The sequence below is a fragment of the Cygnus olor genome, chromosome 20 (assembly GCF_009769625.2).
Source record: "Cygnus olor isolate bCygOlo1 chromosome 20, bCygOlo1.pri.v2, whole genome shotgun sequence".
Taxonomy (NCBI): Eukaryota; Metazoa; Chordata; class Aves; order Anseriformes; family Anatidae; genus Cygnus; species Cygnus olor.
In genome coordinates, this window is record NC_049188.1 from 979,929 (window position 1) to 1,002,029 (window position 22,101).

The 22,101-nt window shown below is 65.5% G+C and overlaps 1 protein-coding gene across 1 annotated transcript; it reads left to right on the top strand.

The window, feature by feature from the left end:
- Positions 1-292: 292 nt before the first annotated feature.
- Positions 293-21,900, top strand: ELN (elastin). Its single transcript, XM_040532556.1, is given in 34 exon segments — positions 293-476; positions 5,631-5,684; positions 6,061-6,087; positions 6,240-6,272; positions 7,550-7,594; positions 8,067-8,159; positions 8,534-8,586; positions 8,664-8,739; positions 8,823-8,873; positions 10,192-10,263; positions 10,409-10,435; positions 10,641-10,712; positions 13,584-13,610; positions 14,028-14,093; positions 14,377-14,421; positions 14,573-14,656; positions 14,741-14,800; positions 15,745-15,849; positions 15,930-15,980; positions 16,881-17,018; positions 17,104-17,160; positions 17,326-17,487; positions 17,600-17,656; positions 18,516-18,617; positions 18,814-18,867; positions 18,964-19,098; positions 19,194-19,241; positions 19,610-19,626; positions 19,628-19,652; positions 19,951-19,995; positions 20,847-20,888; positions 21,024-21,053; positions 21,168-21,218; positions 21,315-21,900. Coding segments are annotated over 34 exon segments (2,133 nt in total). The 5' UTR covers positions 293-397; the 3' UTR covers positions 21,365-21,900.
- The last annotated feature ends 201 nt before the right edge of the window (positions 21,901-22,101 follow it).

The window sequence follows — 22,101 nt, forward strand, 5'->3', positions numbered from 1 at the left end:
CCCCCGTGCCACCCCGGCCCGGCCCTCCGCTCCCCTCCGCGCCCCTCCGCTCCCCTCCCGCCGGAGGCTGCCTTGGCAGCTCTGTCTGCAATTTTGGCAGAGCCGCACCAGAATTGGAGAGAGCGGCGAGGGAGAGAAATTACACACACACACACACAAAAAAAAAAAAAAGAAAGGAAAAAAAAATACAGCCCAATAGCCTGGAGAGGCTTGTGTGTTTGCCCTTTCGTCATGACGTAGTGTCCTGTGCCTCTCTCCCCCCTTCTCTCGTTTCTTTTCCCCTCCCTCCGTCCAACCCCCCCACCCCCCCTTCCCCTCACATCCTTGGAAGCAACAATTAAGCAGCTCTGGGATAAAACACACTGACTGCGAGAGCACGGGGGCATTGCTTCAAGAGATGGCAAGGCAGGCAGCTGCACCCCTCCTTCCCGGAGTCCTCCTCCTCTTCTCCATCCTCCCGGCTTCCCAGCAAGGAGGTAAGGAAAGAAAAGGCTCCTTCCCCTTAGCACAGGGAGGCTCTGCCCGGACCTCCCCATCCTGCCCCGGCCGAGGAGGGACGAGCAGCCCCTGCCCTGCCTTTGGGACAACCGGGGGCGGCAGAGCAGCCCGCCTGGGTGCCACCTCCCCAAAGGGCTCCTTGCTCCCCGCATGCCATGCCCAGGCGGGGTGGGATGGCACCCAGGGGGGACGCACAGCTCTCCGGGGCGGCACTGCCAAGCACTTTCCGGGGGGGCTCCAAGGCGCCGCATCCTGCCCAGGCATTGGGGATGTGCAGGCAGGGTGGCCACCGCAAATGCCAGGGGCCGGGGGGCTGGCCCCCATCACCCCCCCAGTGTGATCCTGGTGTGAGATTGGTGTGTATGTGTGTGCGTGCATCTCGCAGCCCATACGTGCAAGCTGCTGCGCGGTGACCGTGGCAAAGCCCCCGGCTGGGCACCGTGGCTGCAGAGCACCATGGCCCGAGACCCCAGTGCCTGGTCTGGCCCCTGTGCCATCCTCTTGTGCTTGTGTCACCGGTGTCGGCGTGGCTGTGTATGTCCCCAGTGCCACCCAGACCCCGGCTGGGCAGCACTGGCCACAGGGGCTGGGTGACACCTCTGGCACACACACATGCACGTGCATGTGCTGGGGCAGGGAACAAAAGCCACTGCGTGCCAGGCTGCACCCCCTGTGTCCTGCTGCACGGTGGGAGGGAGCCGGAGCAGCTCACGCAGCAGGTGCCTGCCCGTGGGACAGCTCGTGTTTTGTGGCGGGGCCATGAGCACGCACTGGGGAGAGCTGCTCCCGGCACAGACTTAGAGCTGCCCACAACGGCAAAACTGGGCAAAGGGCTGCGAGATGGGGACGGCGTGCTTCGGGGTGGGACAGGCACCTCTGATGGGGCTGGGTTGAAGGGGGACAGTGCCCGTCTGCCTGCACGGGGAAAATGCAATGGAAAATGCAAAGGGGCAGAGGCAGCAGCAGTGACGGGGACAGTGCCAGAGCCATTGCATGGGGCCAGCGGAGTGGGGACAAGGCACGGTCCTGTGGGCAGGGGAGGGCAGTGCCAGTGCTGAGCCAACCCCTGCCCAGGGCAGAGCCCTCAGGGCTGCTGTCTGCAGCCAGCAGCTCCATCCACCAGTGCCCTGCTCTGCTCCCAGGACCCTGGCCCCAGTCTGGCCTGTCCCCCGCCGTGTGCACAGGGTCATCCCCCAGCGGTGCTGAGCCAGGCACCTGTGGATCCAAGTTGCTGAGTAGCTGCAGCCTGGGACCCAGGAGCCATCCCTGATGGGATGCGGGTCAGTCCTGGCCACTCTCCGTGCCTGGCAGTGATGCTCTGTGCTGGCTTTGCTTAACCGCGGTGGCTTTGCTCACCAGCTCTCACGCAGCTGCCATTTGGGGCAGTCTCAGTGACTTTGGCCCCATGGTGAGATCCCATAGCAGACTGTGAGCATCTGGGGCTGCTGGCCCCACTCCAAAACCTGGCTCCCTCTGCAGGGGTGGTTGCTGCTTTGGGAAGCAGCTCCCCGAGGAGCTGGTGTTGGAGGTGGTCCCAGAGCTGATGGGGACACTGGAGAACATTTCCCCGTGGAGGAGTGACTGATGTCCCTGCAGCCTGGAGAGCTGCTTGGCACTGGGCAGGCTCAGCTCTGCCCAACCAGCCTTGGGGGCCGAGCTGGGACAGGGGCATGGCCAGTAGAACCCACAAAGGTGGTGGGGGTGCACCCACCCGGAGGGGGCTCAGCCAAGGGGGTGAGCTGGTGGCATTTGGGAGGCTCCCAGCGGTGGCTGGGGCTCAGCCTGTGCTGCTCCGCACCCCTCTGGGCAGCAGGGGTGTTCATGGGGTTGTGCATGGCCCATGGGATGGATTCAGGCTGCTGTAGGAGATGCCAAGTGCGGTGTTTGGAGGGGGGCACCCATCCTTCAGTGCTTCCCGGGGAGCGACACCCCAGGGAAGACAGAGGGACATGGGGGTCCCAGCCCTGCAGGTTCAGGGGCGCAGGAGTAGCTGGGCTGGGCGAAGAGGTGCTGGCAATGGGTACAAATTCAGCCCATGGCACCTCCATCTCCTCCAGGCCTGGCCCAAGCAAGGCCACCAGGAGGATCTGTCAGAGCTCAGTCTGTGTCACTGTGTGTGCTGGGGACTGTCCCAGCTGCGATGGCATCTCCCCTCCCCACCACCGCAGCGGCCTGGCGGGGCTGCTCCCTTTGCAGGAGCCCGCAGGGTGCAGGCTGTCCGCAGGCACTCGGAGATGAAAGCTGAGGCTCGGGGGCTGGATGGGAGCCAGGCTCTGGAGGCTGCCTCCTGCTCTCCCGTTAGTGCTCGCTCCCGCCTGGCCTCCCGAGCTGCTACCAGTAGGCTCGGGACGCGGCACGGCTTCAAAGTTGCCTGGAGACTGCATGTTTCCAAAACCCATTCTCCCAAAAAAGCAAACAGCAAGAGGGAAACGTCTGCCGCAGTTGAGTGCTGAGCCTCCTGCGGGAAGAGGACGGGGGGGTCTATGGAGGCGCGGGGCTGAGGACACAGGGCAAGGGGCTGAGCTGCACTGGAGCCCGGGCTGTGCGCGCCCATCCTGTTGTGGGTCCTCAGCTGGGTCTTGGATGTGGGAAGAAATAAGCTGTTGAATACAGAAAACATCTGCATTTCTCACTTGGACTGGAATCTGCAAGTAACACTGCAGGTAGTGGAAACAGGATAATAGAAATAGTGGTCAGAATGAAATAGTGCAGCTGTAGTAGTGACCAAACAGTACAGAAATATGGAAAAAAAAAGCCCATTTTCTATAAACAACGCCCCACACCAGGTTCTGAAGCACCTCCATGGGTTATCCCCTGCTGCAGTGGGGGCTGTACATTCATATGCAAATTCTTGGAAAGCTTTGGAAATAGAGCCCTGGGGTGCAGGTCCAGCCAAGCCCTAACCCTGTGGGGAGAAAAGGGGATGTGGGAGAAACCCCCCCTTCCCAGCCTGCCAGCAGCCTCTGTGCAGGAGCAGACACAGGGCAGGGACCCTTCCGCCCCAGCAGGGCTGTGACTCAGTTTCCCCATCCCTGATGTGCCAATGAGGGCAGAGGGCCCCCATGCCAGGATCTGACCCTGAGCCGGGCAATGGGCAGCACCTGCGTCCTCCCTGCAGGGTGTGGGACAAGTGCAGCCACGGTGTTACAGCCCTGGAGCCATCCCCGTAGCCCTGTGTGGCCCTGGTGCAGCAGCGCAGGGTGCGTGGGTCCGGCCGGGGCACGGAGCTGACTGCGTTTGGTGTCAGAACTGGCCGGGAGCAGTATCCTGCAGGGCTCCTGAGCAACAGCCTCATCTCCCCCAGATCCACACGGCCATCCTGGCTCGTGCCAAGGCAGGTGGTCCCCATCCACCTCCTGACCTGGGCATGGAGGGGGCTGGTGAACCCCCGGACACCAACACCTCCTCTTTAACCCTCCAGAACACGCATGGCCACAAGGTGCTGGGACTGCGTGGAGCTGAGATGGGAGAGGCATGAAGGGCTGAGCACAGCCTCTGCAAGCCCCCTGGGGAGCCCCAAGGCAGGTGTCCCCTGGGCCTTTATGTCCCCGCACACCCTGGGAGGACTGTGAGCTGCACAGCCTCCTCCCGGCTTCGCCGGGGGGGCTCTGCCAGGCAGCAATGGGGCAGGGGGCCAGGCGGGGCGGGACGGGGAGGCTGAGCTGTGTGGATGATGTTTGGGAAAAGGCAAAGGAGCTGGGCTTTGTTTTCCAAACTGGTGGGGGGGGGGAGGCAGGCGGGGGAATGTGCCGGGAAAGGGAGCTGCTCCGTAAGGCCTGGCCGGCTGCCGCCCGGCTGGGCTGGGCTGGGGCGGCGGGGCGAGCCGGCCGGTCAGCGGGGAGAGCGATGACCGAGAGCGGCCGCTGTGCTCCGGGGACGCCAGCTGTGACGGGGCCGGATTTGTGCCCCGAGCCGGCGGTCTGGGGATGCGCGAGGCCAAATCCCGCTGCTCGGCACCACTGGGGCACGTCGGCTGGGCGACACCGCTGTGTGTGTGTGCACGTGGGGGTGCTGGCATGGGGAGCTCCGAGCCCGACGTGTCCCCTGACATGCGCGGGGATGTTGGCACGTGTCCTCCACGTGTGTGTCCCGGCACTCATCCCTCGCCTGTGCACGCATCCAAACGGGGGTGCGCGTGTTCTGACGCCTCACCCGTGCCTGTGTGCCCCCCGAGATGAGCACCTGTCCCCGTGAGGCAGGGATGGGGCTCTGTCTCTGGTGCTCCATGTGGTGGAGGACACTTGTGAGCAGTGTGCAGGGGACACCCTTGTCCCTGCCATGCCGGGGGCTCCACGTACAGCACTGGGTGTCCCCCCTGCTGGGTGCCAGCTCTGCCACCCAGCTGCCACCTGTCCCAGGGCTGTGCCACTGCCTGCACCCAGCTTCTGGGGGTGCCGGGTGCCCCCTGGCCACTGTAACCTTCAGAAACCCCCAGATCCTCCTGCCAGCCCCGTTAAGAGTCCCCCACAGCCCTGCCAGCCCCACCACAAATCCCTTTGCAAGCCCCCCAGTGCCAGAAAGCCCTGCCAGAGGCAGAATATCCCCTGCACTGCATCCTTGTACCCCAAACCCTGTCTCTACCCCATCCATTACCACGATGGAGCAGGGACCATCGATCTGCCGCACAGTGTCCTGCAGGAGACAGAGCAAGGGCTAAGCCAAGCACCCCAAAAAGCATCACTGTGATGTCTGAGCACCACCGCTGAGCTCCAGCTCCAGCTGCCTGCCCTGGAAAGCGGAGGGGCCTGGGAGCTTCTCACTGTGCAGGGACGGACAGAGGGACACAGAGCTGCCGGGAGGTGGTTCTGGAGATGGCACTGGCTGGGTGTTGGGATGGGATTTGGGCAGCAGAGCCGGATCCCAGCCCACTCTCCCCCCTGGTGTAGGGCCAGATCCTGCTGCCACACCGCCAGACCCTGGGGCAGCTCCAGACCCCATCACCACCATATTGCTGGAGAAATGGAGATGTGTAAGGAAAGGCAGCTCCCTGCCCTCGGCTCTTGCCATGGGGCTGTGCATCCTGCCTCATCTGGACAGAGCTGCACCCGTCCCAGGGGGTGCCCCCTCCCCCCCGGTCCCGCTGGACACACAAATCCCTGTGGGGGTTTTAATGAGGGTCTCTTCTCTTGCAGGGGTTCCTGGTGCTATCCCGGGAGGGGGAGTCCCAGGAGGAGGCTTTTTCCCAGGTAAGGGGACCTGGGCAGTGTGGGGGCATCACGGGGATGGGCAGGCCCTTGGGGGGGCACCCAGGGCACCTCTGAGCGCAGCAGAGCAGGACCAGGGCACTGGGACACCCTGTCCTGGGCGGCTGCAGCACCACGGCATGGGGACAGGGCTGTATCAGCCTTACGCTGGGGGTCACCAGCCCAGGGCTGGCATCTCCACAGCCCTGGCCACAAAAGGGAAAGGCCCAGGGTGACAGCCTGTCCCCAGTGCTCTGGCTAAAGGCCTGGGGACACCACAGGGGACACCCCATCTGCTTGTGTCCCCAGACCCCCAGCGTAGGCAGGGCTAGGTGGGAGCTTGCAGGGGTGGGTGCTAAGACTGTGTCGTTGCTCGCAGGTGCTGGGGTCGGAGGTTTGGGAGCAGGTGAGTGCCGGGGACCCTTCTCTGGGGTGGGGTGGGGGTGACAGGGCAGAGGCTCAGCCCGTCCCACCCGGTGTCCCCATCCTGGGATGCCTGCAGAGGGGACACACTGCAGGGAGGGGCACATCTGACTGCTCTCCCTCACTCTCCCCCAGGGCTCGGGGCTGGAGGAAAACCTCTCAAACCAGGTAAGAAACCTTTCCCTCATCTCTCGCCGACTGTGCCAGCAGCCAGGATGCAGGAAGAGGCCGTGGGGACGGGATGTTCCCCGGCACCTGCCCACGCTTTCCGCCCTGCCCTGCTGTGCTCACCAAGCTCTCGACAGCCGCAAGGGCTCCATGCGCCTTCATCCTTGTCCCCAGCTTCAGCGTGCTGCCACCCCCTCTCCAGCTGTCCCCAAGCCCTGGTCCTCAGGTGTCCCCTGCCTGCCTGCACTTGTGGCTGGGCAGCTTTTGCTGGGGATTGTTTGGCCCAGAGAGGAGGGGACAGGCAGGGCCACCACTAGGACAGGGAGGGGATGCAGGCAGGAGGACGCACAGCACTGGGCCTTTTGGGGGACTCCAAGCCTGGGGCAGGTCAGGGAGGTGCTGGGGCAGCATGGACCGGTTGGTTTGGTGCTGGTGGAGATGCCCAGAGCCCCGTGGCCCAGGGGGAGATGCTCTCGGATGGGGACTGCTGTGCCTGGGGCAGGGTGCGCCGGCCTCCTCGGCCCAGCTCCGCGCCGCAGGAGCGCCAGCCCCAGGCGGGGGCCTGCAACCTCCGTTTACTCAGATTTCAGCTCGTGGAAAGAAAAACAAGGCCCTTTATTTCAGCGTAATTAAAACCAAACGCGGTGCAGCCGCGAAGCCCCAGCCGGAGCGGTGTCCGCGCTGTGAGCCAAAGGCAGTGGAATTTGCGCCTGGAGGGAGCGAGCGCTGATTAGCCCCAGATGTTGGAAGGCAGCGCTGGCCCAGCCGGAGGGACTCATTCCTCAGCCTGAAACATTTCGGCTCTGTCCCCTCGTGGCCCGGCGGGGTGGGGGGCGGGCGAGGCGGAGCGGAGTGGGAAGGGACGGCGGCAGTGATCGGGTGGGGACGCGTGCCCCATGCCACCATGGCTGGGTCCCGTCCCCGTCCCCCATGCCTGTCCCTGGGGGTGTGGTGGGCTGGGAGCACCGGCAAGCGAGGCGAGACCTCTGGAGCAATCTGTCCTGCCAGGATGGTGCAAATGGGGGTCTCCCACTCAGCTTTTCCTGGTGGGGAACCATCCTGTGCACATCCCCATTCAGCACAATGGCCGGATCCTGTCCTCCCTGCTTCGCACAGGGAGCAAGGAATGGGGTGGCTGGCAGGGGAAGCCCACAGCTGGGTGTTGGAGCTGTGTGGGACAGGGACGGGCAAGGGTGGCAGCACCCCAGCCCCTTCCCTGTCCCCGTGCGGGTGCTTCTGCTCCCCCCCAGCCCCCCTCAGCCCGCTTCTCTTTCCAGGGGTCGGTGGCCTCGGGGGACTTGGCCCTCTTGGCCTCCAGCCAGGTGAGCATGGACAAGGACTGTCCCCAGTGCAGTGTCCCCGGAGAACCACCCCAGGGACTGCGGGTGGCCCATCCCCATCGGTTATAGGGCAGTGAGGCAGCTCCACCACCATGTCCACCCACGTGGGCAGGCTGGGCAGCCCCATGCGGCAACAGGGGAGGGGGCCCCGTGTCCCCGTGGGGTTGGCAGCAGGGTGACAGTGCCCTCACGTGGCACACACAGCAGTCCGAGACACCACAGGGTGCCTGGGCGGCAGGGGTGCAGAGGGCAGCAGGATTTGGAGGGGATGTAGAGAGAAGAAGTGCAGGGCACAAGCCAGGCCGGCACCGCAGAGCTGTCCCCGCGCAGATGCCACCTAACCCTGCCTTGCACCGCCTCATGCCAGCTCGCCACCCCTCACCGCCACCGCAGCCTGGGGGTGCAGGCACCTTCTTGCTCCCCAGGGCTCACCCTGCCCCCTCTCCCCTTGCAGGTGCTGCAGGTCTGCTCCCAGGAGGTGCCTTCCCCGGGGGCGTCTTCCCAGGTGCTGCATCCGCGGCCGCTCTTAAGGCTGCTGCGAAAGCTGGTGAGTGCTCAGGGTGCCTGCTGTGATGCTGGGGGGCAACACTGGGCTTGGGCATCCTCAGGGCTCTGGGGGTCCCCTCTATGCCCAGCCTTTCCTGAGGATGGGGGGCTGGAAGCAGGAGATGCTGCTCTCTCTGCCAGCCCCACCTGGTGCCTGTTCTTGTGCTGAGAAAGAGGCTTTGGTCAAGCTGGAGCCACCGGGAGCATGAAGCCCCCTGCCCTGGGACTGGGTCCCTTGCCCAAACCTGGGGGACCCATCTCCGGTGCTCCTCGGGGTGTCCCCTGGGGCCATCCCTTCCTTTGGCACCTCTCCGGCCACCCACAGCCCAAAGGTGGCATCTCACCCTGTGCCCTCCATTTTCCCAATGTCCCCAGGTGCTGGTCTTGGTGGCGTGGGTGGAGTTGGTGTTCCTGGAGGCCTCGGGGTCTCTGCAGGTAGGAAATGCCCCGTCCCCACACCCCGAGCCTGCGGCAGCGCTGTGTGGGTTCTCAGGGCTCTCTGCCACCCGCAGGTGCTGTGGTGCCCCCGGGAGGGGTGCAGCCTGGGGTCGGCGCGGCAGTGAAGCCCCCCAAAGTACCAGGTGGGTGCACAGCCCAGAAGGGGCTGGTGGCGGTGGGGAACGGCTCCGGCGGGGGGCTCACCGCTGCCTTTCTCATCCCGCAGGTGCTGGCATCCCTGGGGCCTTCCCAGGCGGCGGCGTGCTCCCTGGCGCAGGTGAGCTAGGGTCCCTATCCTGCGGCAGCACCCCAACCTCTGAAGGGGTCCCCATCCCATGGGAACACCCCATCACCTGAGTGGGTCCCCATCAATGACAGTAACCCAGCCTGCAAGGGTGGCCCCATCCCTTTGCATCATCCCAACATCCGATGGGGTCCCCATCGTGTGGAAACACCCCAGCTTTCAAGGGGAGCCCCATCCAACAGCATCACCCATCCCTTGAGGGGGTTCCCATCCCATGGTGGCACCCCAGCCTGCAAGGCAAAGCCCCTCCAAAAGCAGCACCCCAATCTCTTGGGGTTTTCCTATCCCACAGCAGCACCCCAGCCTCCAAGGGGGTCTGCATCTAATAACATTGCCCAAACCTCTGAGGGTGTCCCCATCTCATTGCAACACCCCAGTCTCTGAGGGGATCCCCACCTACCAGCAGCACCCCAATCTCCAAGGGGGTCCCCATCCCAGGGCAGCACCCCAGTGGCCGACCCTCCTAGCTGGCATCAGTGGTCTCATGGCCAGCTGTGCCCTGGCCTCATGTCCCCGTCCCAGTGTGCTCAGTCCCGCTGGGACACTGCTGCCAGCCTGCCTGGCTGTCACTTTTCCTAAAGTGGCATCTCCGTGGTGCCAGAGGCAGGGGCCCGTGGGAGCAAGAGGCACCAGCACGGGACATGGAGCGGAGGTGGCGCAGGCCATGTGGGGCCGGCTTGCCCGGCCAAGGGCTGTGGGGGGAGGAGACGGGTGGCGGGGACAGGAATTCCTCACTGCAAAGCAATCTGGGGAGGAAAACTTGTGAAAACAAGATGTTTCGACATTGTCAGAATGGGAAGTGTGTTGTTGCTGGTCAGGAATGTCCTTCCATGTCTGAAAATGCGTGAGTTATAATGAAAGACATTTGTAAAAGGGGGGGGCTGGAGAGAAAAATACAAACAAACAAAAAAGAACAGCCCGAGCACTGTCAGGCAGAACAGCGCCCAGCAGCACTGTTTTTCCCTGGTTGCCTCTGGAGGGTGAGGGCTGGGGGGGGGCAGGACCCCACCTCCAGCCTGGGGGGGGCTCGGGTGCCCCACGGCTGGGGCTGGCTGCGGGGAGCGCGTCCCCTCCGGCTGTGCTGGTGCTGGGCGCAGGGCGTCCCTGCACACCCTTGGCTGCTGAGCCAGGGCAGGCTGGCAATGATTTGGGTGGGGTGGGCGGTTGGGTCAGGGCAAGAACAAGGTCTGGAGGTCTTTTCCTTTGCACTGAGCCAGAGAACATGGGTCTGGGGTACCAGCAACACCACGAGGCCCCACCACGCTCACCCGTCCCCTCTGCTCCATCCCAGGTGTCCGCTTCCCTGGCGTAGGGGTGCTGCCTGGCGTTCCCACTGGCACCGGCGTCAAGGCAAAAGGTCCAGGTACGTCCCTGCTCCTCCGCGCACGGCAGGGTCCAGGGCTGTCCCCAGGCCACCCCCCAGGCCGACCAGGCAGGACATCATGGGCTGTTGTGGAGTCCTGGGGACCAGCCCCACGACTCACGGGGGCATTTGTGTTTCTCCCCAGGAGCAGGAGCCTTCGCAGGAATCCCCGGTGAGTGTCCCCTCTCTCCCGCCTGTCCTTCTCTTCCTTTCCAAGCTTCTCCATCACTGCCGTGGCCTCCTCACGCCAGAAGGTGCCTCAGGGGCTTCCCAAGCCGTGGCCGGGGACCCGGGGTGCCGCAGGCACCCCCGTCTCACAAGGTCTGGTGGCAGCCTGGGCAAGGGCTCCAGGTGAGCGTCTGCTGTTGGCTTTACAGGACTGGGAGGCTTTGGAGGCCAGCAGCCCGGAGTCCCTCTGGGGTATCCCATCAAAGCTCCCAAGCTCCCAGGTAAGCGGCCACAGCCAGCAGGGGTGCGGGTGAGGGCCCCGAGCAGCGCCAGGGGGACCCCACGCCCTCACTGCCCCGGGCTGAGCCCCGGTGGCCCTGGGTCCCCCGGACCCGGCAGTGCTGGCGCTGGTAGGGGACAGCAGGACGGAGCTGGGCACTGCTGGGCGGGTGATTCCAGCTGCTGCCCACAGTCCCGAGGGCAGATCCTGCCCGGGGCTGCCGCTGCTCCTGCTCCCAGCCCCAGGGTGATGCTGTGCCTTCCGCTGGCTGCCAGGCGCGCCAGGGTCAAGCAGGTGTGCTCTGGGGATGTGCGCTGGGCAAGGTCATCCCAGGCTGGCTCCACAGCCCCCTCCTGGCACCAGGCACATCTTTCCAGGAATCCTCTGCTTCCTGTGGCTCCTGGGGGCCAGGGGATGTGCTGGGCATCGCCAGACGCTCACCCAGGCTGAATGTCCCCTCTCGGGGACAGCTAACCAAGGCCACCACCAGCAGGCTGGCAGTGGGGACGGAGCACAAGGCAGGTCTCCCTCCTCACTGCCCGCAGAGATGATGCTCAGCCCCAGCCCAGGGGCGCTCAGCACCCCTTTCCCAGCCTGTGCTGCTCCAGTGGCATCTGTTACCTGTCCCCACGCTGGGTGCCAGACCTGTCTGTCCCCAGCCAGATGTGCCCGGCAGGGACAGCAGCAGGATGGCAGTGCCAGGTGGCAGGGACCGGGTGGCACAGCCTGTCTGGGGATGCCAGCAGCTGGCGGGCCCACCCCGGTGACATCCGGAGCAGGAAGAGGGGAGCCAGATCCGGCCAGGGATCCGCATCCCTGGGATGCCAGAGTGAGAGGAGGTCCACGGGCTTTATCCTGGGGTGGAGCCCACCCCGGGGCACACATCCCTCCCCACCACGGGCGCCAGACCCAGCAGCTCCGCCGGCTTCCCCCGCCAGGGCCCACGGCCGCGAGCGGCAGCAGAAATACTTGGCCAGCGCCCGCTTCCTCCCGCAGAGGCTCGTTACGCTCGTTAGGGCGACCCAGCCCCGCGGAGATCGGATGCCGTCTGGCCGCCCCAGACTGCCTTTCATGGGGTGCCTGGTGCGGGCACCTGGCCATGTCCCGGCGGCCCTGCCAGTGGCCTGCAGCCCAGACGGGGCTGACCCACTTTCTGGGGAGCCGCCGTGCCTAAATCAGAGGAGGGAGCCCCACCAGCAGCAAGTGGCTGCGTCGCCCCTCTCCCTCCCTGGGGACCCCTGTCCCTGTGGCTGCAAGGCAGGCAGTGGCAGTGGTGATGCCACCCCTTGCAGGGTGCAGTAGGATGGCGGTGCTGTCCCCCAGTGCGGTTTCAGGTGCCGGGTGCATCCCTGTCCTCCCTGGGATCCCTCCTTGTCACTCCCCAGCAGCTTGGGGACACGCTGGGCTGGCTGTCACAGCTGTCACGGCTCTTGGTTTGAGCAGGGCAATGCTGCAGGTGGCCTTGGGTGCTGCTGAAAGATGTGTGACACGTCCCTGTGTCCCCCGTGTCCCCTGTGCTGCATGCCGGAGCTGGTGAGCCCAGGGCAAGAGGGGACGAGGGGAGAGCACCGAAAATGACACGTTCAGAGGAAAGTCTCCTTTCTGGAGGGATTGCTGAAAATGCCCCAGGCAGCTCCCGCTCCGGGCTGCCCTGACTCAGGAGGGGTCCCCAAGGCCACCCCACTTTCTGGGGGCACAGGCTGATGCTGTGGCTGAAATCAGGGTCCCACCTGGTGTCATAGGGAAGGGAATGGTGCCCCAGAGCCCAGCCACACCAAGGTGGTCTCAGGGCTGGGAAAATCAGTTCCCATGCCAGCCGCTGCGTCCATTGGCATTGGTGATGCTGGTGGCCGTCCCTGTGCTGGCACCAAGGGGGTGAGCACCAGCCAGGTGGGTGGCAGTGGCTCTGCGGAGCTGGGCTTGGACCAGCACAACCCCTGGAGTCCCAAGGGCTTGGACCTTAGGTGCCACTTCCACGGGTGTCACCCAGTCAGTGTCGGGCGGCTCTGGGGCAAGCGAGGCGCTGGTGGCGCCAGGTGTCACTGGGGACCCCGGGCACGGCTGCCGGCTGCGGAGCCCATCCAGCCTCATGTGGCACCTGGTGGAAACGGCTGGCGGGGGGGGAAATGTGGTGCGCACATGTGGCTGCGGGAGGAGATGCCTGCAGTGACGCCTTCTCACGAGCATCCTGGCCACAGGCGCCGGCCCTGCCCGTGGCTGGGGAGCTGGGTGTTCGCGGGGCACCCCCGCCATGTGCGGCCCCAGATGCCACCAGCAGGGACGCGGCAGCTTGTCCTGCTCCTTGGGCTGCAGCCACCGCCGTGCGGAGAGGCAGGCATCCCCGCGCTGTCCCATGCGATGGGACACCGCTCTTTCGCAAGGAGCCATCTCCCCGGCCACGATGTTCCTTCTCATAATCCCCCCCCCAGTCCCTTCTCACCGACCTCCTAATGAGGTCACGTTTCAGCGGAGGCTCCCAAGCCCTGATTCCAATTAAAGCCTCGCGTTTGGAGCTGGCCTTGGCGTAGCCAGCTGGGTACGGCTCTCGCCGCGGGGCTCCTGGGGGCCCCCTGCTGAAGCGGGGTCACGGGAGGCTCCGGCCAACACACGCTCATGTTGGAAACCAGCTCTGCGTGCTGCAGCCCTCGGCACGGGGCTCTCTTCTGGAGCTGCTGCGGAGAGGGGCACCTCCGGGAGGTCCCATCACGAGGTGGGGGCGCACCCCAAAAAAGACTTTCCTGACTTGGAAGGAGCCCCGGTGCTGAGGGCTCGCCTTGCACAGCCGGCTGGCAAAGAGGGGCTACACCGCGGGGCAGAGGGGGCACAGCCACCGGCAGCCAGGTGCTAACCAGCTGCCTTCTCTCCTCTCCAGGTGGCTATGGGTTGCCCTACAGCACTGGTAAGCTGCCCTATGGTGAGTGCTCATAGCCCTTGCTCCACGGTCGTAGCTGCTCACAGAGCCTGGGCTTTGCGAGGGGCACCCTGACCCAGGGCAAAGCGACCCACGCTGGGTGGGGACGCGGACAGGGCAGAGGGACGGGGATGGTGTGGTGCCCACGGGCACACACCCCTTCCCCAACTCCGCTGGGCATCCCGTGCCATGGGGCCAGCAGCTCTCGGCTCGTGCTGGCTAGGATATGTCCCGTGCTGCAGCCCAGCTCTGCTCGGGGAGGTTTGATGGCAGCATCTCCAGCCTGGGGCTGGCTTGGGTGTCCCCAGCATGTCCCCAGATGTGGGGCTGGAACTGCTGTCTGCCTTGCCCCCTCTCTCGAGGGCCAGATGCTGACCTTGCTGTGCTTTCTCTTTGTGTTTGCAGGTCTTGGACCTGGCGGATAGGAGCAGGACTTGGTGCTGGAAAGGCTTGGGTACCCCACTGGGACAGGTACGGCCCCTTCCCCAGCAGTCCTGGGGGGTGGCAGGGACCCGCAGAGTATGGCAGGGGGAGCAAGCACCCCCTTAGCTTCACCGGTCACTGGATGGGATACTCAGCACTGTCTGGGGCCCCCAGGGTGGCCAGAGAGGGGCTAGGAACAGCCTGGGGTGGGCTGTGTCACCTCACTAAGGAGAGGGGGCAGCTGCTGGTGGGGATGGCACCAGTCCCAGGACTGGGGGGGCTGTGCTGGGATGGCCACAGGTCCTCAGCATCTCCTCATGTCCTTCCCCAGGAGTTGGAGCACAGGCGGCAGCAGCAAAAGCGGCAGCTAAGTACGGTGAGTACCCTGTACAGTTAGTACCCTGTTGTGCTCCGTGGGCACAAACGGGGCCCGTGTCCCTGCCTGGGTGTCTGCTGTCCCCCTCCCAGGCTGGGGGGGACCGGTGGTGTCCCCATCCCCGAGCTGACGTCCCCTTTTCCCCCCTCAGGAGCTGGTGTCCTGCCCGGGGCTGGTGGCATCCCAGGGGTGGGCGGCGTGGTGCCTGGCGTCGGCGTTGTCCCAGGAGTTGGAGGTGAGGCTGGGCTCAGCCCTGGGGTGCGAATGCCGATGTGTCTCGCCATCCCACACCCCCTGACTCTCTCTGCTACCCCGGCAGTCGGAGGGCCGCGGCTGCAGCAGCAGCAGCGAAGGCGGGCAGCGAAGGCAGGAGCCTACGGTGAGTCCCTGCTCTCAGCAGGGCTGAGCAGTGCTGGTGTGGCTTCGCGGGGTGCTACCCTCTGGGATGCTCGCCCAGCCAGGCTCCCGCATGGCTCCAGCGTCTGCGTGCCCAAGCTATGGGGCGAGTTGATCCCCTCTGCTGAGCCATTGTGGGCTGCAACCCCGCCCCCCCCCAAGGCTGCAGGGGGGGCTTTCCCCCTTCTTGCAGCAGCTTGGCATTGCAAAGCCTCCGCTGCCTGCTCTGAAGGACGTGGGGACGTGGCAGGTCCAGGCTGTGCCGCCAAGGCAGTGACGGCTCCTGCAGTCCCGCCGGGAGGGCGTCTGCAGCGAGCCATGGCTTGCGAGCGGAGGGACAAGCTCGGCTCTGCGGATCGCATGCTCGCTGCTCCCCTTGTTGGCAGAGGGAGCCGGTTTCGCAGGAGCAAGCACGCGCTCATTGGAGCATCCAGAGGAAATGCGTCAGCCCCGGGAGCAGCTGGGATTTACGAGCCCGTCCTTGGGGGACCTCGGGGTCCCGCCAGCTGCCACCAGCTCTCGAGTGGCCACGTGGGCTCCCAGGCTGGGAGCTGGGAATCCCCTGCCTAGGGTGCGTGCGTGCGGCAGGGCCGTCGCACACCGGGAGTGGAAGCATCCTGGGGCTCGGTGCGGGAGCAGCGCAGCAGCCAGTGAACATCTGCTGCCAGGGGGATTTGCTGTTACTGGAAGCCCACCCCATGCCCGTGCCTGCTGGGCAAGTGGGAGCGCATCTGCCCCCGGCCTCTGGTGCACCCCAACCCTGGGGGATGCGCATGCGGGCACTGGTCCCGTAGTAGGTATTTTGGGAGGTGCTGAGCCCGTTGATGCTCCAGCCTCTGGCTTTGCTTGAGGGGTCCACAGCCACTTGCTCTGGGGCCGGCAGCATGGGGCATTTTGGGGTGCTCTGACTGCTCTGCTTCCCTCCAGGTGCAGGGGTGCTGCCCGGTGTCGGCGGTGTGCCAGGCCTTGTGCCCGGTGTCGGCGGTGTCCCCGGCTTGGTGCCTGGTGTCGGAGGTGTCCCCGGGGTGGCAGGTGACTGTTCCTGTGAGTGCTGTCCCTGCTGCGGGTGGCACGGGGGCAGGTGACTCAGGGTCCCTCTCTCCTGTCCTCAGGAGTTGGAACGCCAGCGGCAGCAGCAGCAGCAGCAAAGGCAGCTAAGTATGGTAAGTACTGTAGGGGGCAAGGAGACCCCCGGCCACCCCATTATCCTGGGGACCCCTCTGTGGGACTTGGGGTGCCACCAGGCAGGTGGCTCTGCCCTGGAGATCGCTCCCAGTGGATCTTCATGTGGAAGCATCCAGGCGCTGGATGTGCCCAGCCTGGCTCCCAGCTGCTTTGCCTGGGCTCACCTTTGTCCCCTGCCCCTGTCACTCCCCAGGTTTCTGCAGGCCATGATGCCACTGGTGTTTCATGGGGGTGAATGGATGAGACCAAACTGACTTTCGTTGTTTCTTGTCTGAAATTTTTGGTTTTGTTCCAAAAACCAGTAGGATCCGGCAAGCACCCCTGACTTGGTCTAGCAGGACCGCGGTCCCCAGCAGGGACTGACACCCCAGCACCTCCCGCAGCAGTGAAGCTGAGAGGCTGAGCTCGGAGAGGAGGCGTAGCGGAGGGCTAAACCATTGCCGGCCATTTCTTTCATTTGTTTTCTGCATCATGCAGAAAGAAAAAAAAAAGCAATAAGTGGATGGGATTTAGGGAGAAAATTGGCAATCTTCATGGCCCCTGCTCTCACACACCAGTAAGCTTTTCATTGCTGAGCTTCTCCTAAATCCCAGCACTTCCAGGTGGCTACTGGGGGCCACCAGCCACTTCTCTGTGCCCTGTTGGGCTGAAAGGCTCCATCTCCTCATGCCGAGGATCATCTGGAGCCCCCCCGTGGCATCGTCCCCCATGCTGGTGACTTCCCAGCCTCTTGGGTGACCCAGCACCAGGCACGTGTCCCAGCCACCTGCGGGGATGAGGCAGGGGGTGCTTCCCCCCATGGCATGATGGCAAGGGCAGACCTCCCTCCCTGTCCCATGGCTCAGCCACTCCAAATTCTCTCCTCTCGCTGTCTGCAGGAGCCGGCATTGGCGTTCCCGGTGTCGGTGTTCCTGGTATTGGCGGCGTGCCTGGTGTCCCCGGTGTGGCTGGTGTCCCCGGCGTGCCTGGTGTCCCTGGCGTGGCAGGCGTCCCTGGCGTGGTGCCTGGTGTCGGAGGTGAGCGAAGGGGCTGGGGACACAAGGGGACAGCGTGGTGCTGGCCTCTCTGCTCCCCCTGACACCCTTCCTTCTGTCTTCACAGTGGGTGGCCCAGCAGCTGCTGCCGCAGCAAAGGCTGCAGCGAAAGCGGCTGCATTTGGTGAGAGACCTTTGTCCTTTGTGCTGGGAGGGAGGGAGGGAGGGAGGGGTGGTACAAATGGCCGGGGCGTGGGGCTCGGCCGCATTCCTGGTCCTCTCTGCAGGAGCAGGTACCTGCCCGGGGCTGGTGTGCTGAGGGTTGGTGTAATGAGGGTTGATGTAACAGGAGCTGGCGTGCCCGGAGCCGGCGTTCCCGGAGTTGGAGTACCTGGAGTTGGAGTGCCCGGAGTCGGCGTTCCCGGAGTCGGCGTGCCTGGAGTCGGCATTCCCGGAGTTGGTGTGCCCGGAGTTGGTGTTCCCGGAGTCGGTGTGCCCGGTCTGGTACCTGGTGAGATGCTCTCTAAGGGATGCTCAGGGATGTCTGCGGTGGTGCTGGCCAGTAGGCACTGGCATGGCCACTGCAGGCCGTCGCTGCCCCTCACTCTCCCCCTCTCCCCCAGGAGCCGGCCCTGCTGCCGCCGCTGCTGCCAAAGCGGCCGCCAAAGCAGCCAAGTACGGTAAGACAGGCTTGCTCCGGGGTTATCCTTGCACAGGGTTATCCCTCCTGCCACCTCCCCGCCCCAGGCTGCTTCCCCAGCTGGGGCTGAGGCACTGCATGGGGTCCCCATGGGTCGGGGTGAGGGGTGAGAACTCTGCATGGGATGAGGTCCTGGCTGTGCCAGGGGATGCTCTCCAGAGAGTTGGTCTGCATGGAGGCCCCTAGGTCCATCATCCATGTGCCTTCTCATACATTCATCCATCCACCCTACATTCTACTCACACATCCACACCACCATCCCCTCATCCCTCATCCCCTCATCTATCCATCCATCCATCCATCCACCCACCCATCCACCCATCCACCCATCCATACCCCACTTCTATCCACCCACCCATGCACATCTCGTTCCCTCCATTCACCTCACCACCCATCCATCCATCCACTATCCACTCCACCATCCATCCGTCCACTATCCACTCCACTGTCCATCCCACCATCCATCCCACCATCCATCCACCATCCCTTCTACCATCCTTCCGCCATCCCTCCGCCATCCCTCCGCCATCCATCCACCATCCATCCCACCATCTATCCCACCATCCATCCACCATCCATCCCAACATCTATCCCCCCACCCACTCCACCATCCATCCACCATCCATCCCCCCACCCACTCCACCATCCATCCACCATCCATCCCAACATCCATCCCCCCACCCACTCCACCATCTCTCCCAACATCCATCCCACCATCCATCCCACCACCCCTCCCACCGCCCTCCCACCCGCACCATCCCTCCGCCCATCCCAGCCCTCTTGCAGCGCCCGTCACTCTTCCTGAGCTGGAGCCCCAGTCCTTCTCTTTCTTCTTGCAGGGGCAGGTGGCCTGGCTCCTGGCGTGGGTGGCCTGGCTCCTGGCATAGGTGGCCTGGCTCCTGGTGTGGGTGGCCTGGCCCCCGGCATTGGAGGTGTCCCAGGTGAGGCAGGCGGTGGTGGCAGCTGGGCTGGCACTGGGACAGGGCTGGGGCTCCTCGGGCACCTCGGACTACCTCGGTGGTCTCCGTCAGCTCGGGGCCGTCTGTTGGTGGATGCCAAGGTGGCAGGGATGGGCTTTGCCCAGCACTGCTGGGGAGGCTCCCCCCAGGGATGCTGACCCTTTTCTCGCTGTCCCAGGAGTCGGAGGTCCGGCAGCAGCAGCAAAAGCAGCAGCCAAGGCAGCCAAATACGGTGAGTACATCTCCACGCGGGGCAAGCGGGTGCCGGCACGGCATTGCCCCCAGCCCCACGCAGCCCTGGGCTGTGTCCTCACCCCCTCTTCCACAGGTGCCGGTGTCGGAGGGGTGCCAGGCGCAGTGCCCGGTGTTCCCGGTGTGCCAGGAGTGACACCCGGCGTCGGCGGTGTCCCCGGGTTGGTGCCGGGCGTGGGGGTACCCGGTGCTGGCGTTCTCCCCGGGGCAGGTGAGGGCAGCACTGCATCCAGATGTGGGGGGTGGGTGGGATGGGGAGGTGTGGGGGTGCCTGTCCTAAACGCAGTGCCCTCATTTGCTTTGCAGGCATCCCCCAAGTAGGGGTGCAGCCAGGTGCTAAGCCTCCCAAATTCGGTACGTATCGCTGCCACCCATCCCCAGCCCGCTCCCCCTTGAGTACCCCGTGTTGATATCGGGGTGCTGGCCACTCTTCATGTCCCCACATGCCCTGCGGAGCCCTGGGCATGAGGGGGTGGCACGCTGTCACCCCTGGGTGCAGAGCGCTACCCGGTACGGTGGCTTCCCCCCACCCCGGTCTCCCCGGGGACATTTTCCTCCCGCTCTGCACTGCCTGCAGCAAGGCACCACGCAGAAGGCCTCCAGGTCTTCCTGCTCTGGGGGAGGTGGGATGGGTGCCAGGGCCACCCCTGGGGGTTCACTGCCCCCCCCCCAAGCTCCCTGTGCAGGCTGGGGGACGTGGTCTCACTGCCTCTCTCTGACAGGCGTTCCCGGAGCCGGAAGTCCCAGGGGTTGGTGGCATCCCAGGTGGGTGCTGTGCGGGCAGGGGGTGCTCCCCCAGGGCATGGGGCTGCATCAGGAAGGTCTGGGCTTGTGTGGGGCTGGGTGAGCAGCAAGTTGGACCCTGGGCTGGTGCTGGAGCTGCGATGCTCCCTGCAAATCCCCCCACCATGTGAGCCAGGAGCGATGGCAAGGCCAGTGCTGCCATGCCCAGTGTCCCTGGTCCCCACCTCCACCCCGGCCCAAATCCCTTGGCACAGACCCCCCAGCCCCGCGCTGCGTCCCCACGGTCACCTGGGAGTGCTCACCAGGCTCCTCACCACAGGTGGCCTCGGAGTTGGTGGCCTCGGAGTTGGTGGCCTTGGTGCTGGTGAGTGGTGCCGGTGGGCTCGGCGCTGAGGGTCCCGGGGACAGAGGGGTCTGTGCAGGGTGCCGAGAAGGAAAGGGCATCGAGGGGATGCAGGAGATTCAGGGCCACTTCTGTCCCCTCCTGGCTGTGGCCCTGTGGGATTTGGGGGAGCAGTGCCCAGCTGGGTGCTGTCCCACCCCGAAGGGAGCTGGGGCACCTCTGCGGTCCCATGGCGTGTCCCCACCCCGCTGTCACCGTGCCCTGTCTGTGCCTGCCGCCTGCCCAGGGGTACAATGGGAGGGGACGGCCCCCACCAAGCAGGCACCAAGGGCCCCAGCCCCAGCGTGTCCCAGGCTGTGGGGACAGGGGATGGTACAGCACAGTGTCCCCAACACGTGGAGACACCCGGGGACCCTCTGGGCTGGTGGGGGGCTGCACTGACACCCACCTCTGCTGCAGGGCTCTTGTATCCAGGAGCTGCTGGAAAACCTCCCAAGCCAGGTAAGGAGCGGGGACAGCCCTGGCCAGCGGGGTGACGTCCCTGTCCCTACGGCCGCCACCCTCACCGGGGCTCTCCCTTCCCGCAGGTTTTGGTGTTGGGGGGCTGCAGCCAGGTGAGTGCCGGGGCCAGGGGCCGGGGTGGGACCCTGTCACCAACCGCACTGCCCCGCTTGCTGTCCCCACCCCGCTGGGCACGCCATGGCCTTGCGGGGCGCACTGAAGCCGGATGGGCACCCAGGGGTGCTGCTGGGGTCGGGGGCTCTTGGGGCAGCTCACGCCCAGCTCGCTGCAGGCTTGGGGACACTGCGGCCACGCAGGGCTGGGGTGGCAGCGCTGTCACCGGCTGTCACCGGCTGTCACTTTTTCCCCAGGGGCTGGAGTTCCCGGCTTTGGCGTGTCACCGATATTTCCAGGTACCTTCCCCTGCGTGCCCTGCCCGTGGGGACACGCGCAGCCACGGGGCACGGGGACATGGCCACGGGGAGCGGGGCCAGGCTGGGCTGGGGGACACGGGGCTGAGCGTCACTGAGGCTTCGCTGTGCTTTCAGGTGGGGTCGGCGGCCAGCTGGGATTTGGCGGTGAGTGCGCCCCAGCCACGCGGGTTGGGGACAGTGGGCTGGGGGTCACCTCCTCCCCAGGGGGCACCCACGGAGCCCCCCGCCCCGCTCAATGTCTCGGCCTTGTCCCCACAGGGAAGCCCCCCAAGACCTTCGGAGGAGCCCTCGGGGCCCTGGGCTTTAGAGGTGAGCTCCGCCGGGTCCCCCCCACCCCTGCCCGGCTTCCAAGCCCCCTGTCGGGGTATGGGGGGGCTGAGCCGGTGTCCCCCCCCCCCAACCCAGGTGGAGTCGGCTGCGCACAAGGGAAATACTGCGGGAGGAAGCGGAAGTAACCGTCCGCCCCACCGATAACCTCATGAACTTTGGTGCTACTGCATGGTCCAGAATGTAAATCCCCAGCCCAGCTGAGACCCCCCCCGGCCCCCCGGCCCCACGCTCCCGGGAGGGACCCCACAGCACGGCAGCAGCACCGGGCCTGCCCCCACCCCGGGAGTTCTCCCCCGACCCCCCCAGGGAGCGCGGAATAAACTGCGGGGAGCAGCTGTCCCCCTTGGTGCTATCGCTCCCTGCGGGGGGGGCTGGGACCCCCCCGACACCCCCTGCCCCGGTGCTGCCCCCCGGGGTGAGTGGCGAGAGCTGACCCCAGGGGGGGCAGGCCGAGCGGGGGGCACGAGGGGCACCGGGGGGGGGAAGGAGGGAGGGAGGGAGGGGGTCCCGGCGGCAGGGGACAATGTGGGGGGGCTTGTCCCCGCCAGCCTGCGACCCCCCCGGCTCCCTTCATGTTACTCACTTTGATATAACTGGGTGGGACGCCCTACGCAGAGAGAATCGCTGCCAACAGACTAATAAAGGACAAGTTTTTAAAGGACTCTGCCTCTGTCCTGCTTCTGTGTCCCCCTGACACCCCCCGTGGTGACACCGGGGACGTGTGTGGGGACAGCCGGTGACCCAGCGGGTTGCCCTTCCCCACGGTGACATCCCGGGCACGCAGGGGGATGTCCATGCCCTGACACAGGGTGACAGCCTTGGGACACGGGGGGACAGCCATGCCCCGTCCCATGCTGATAGC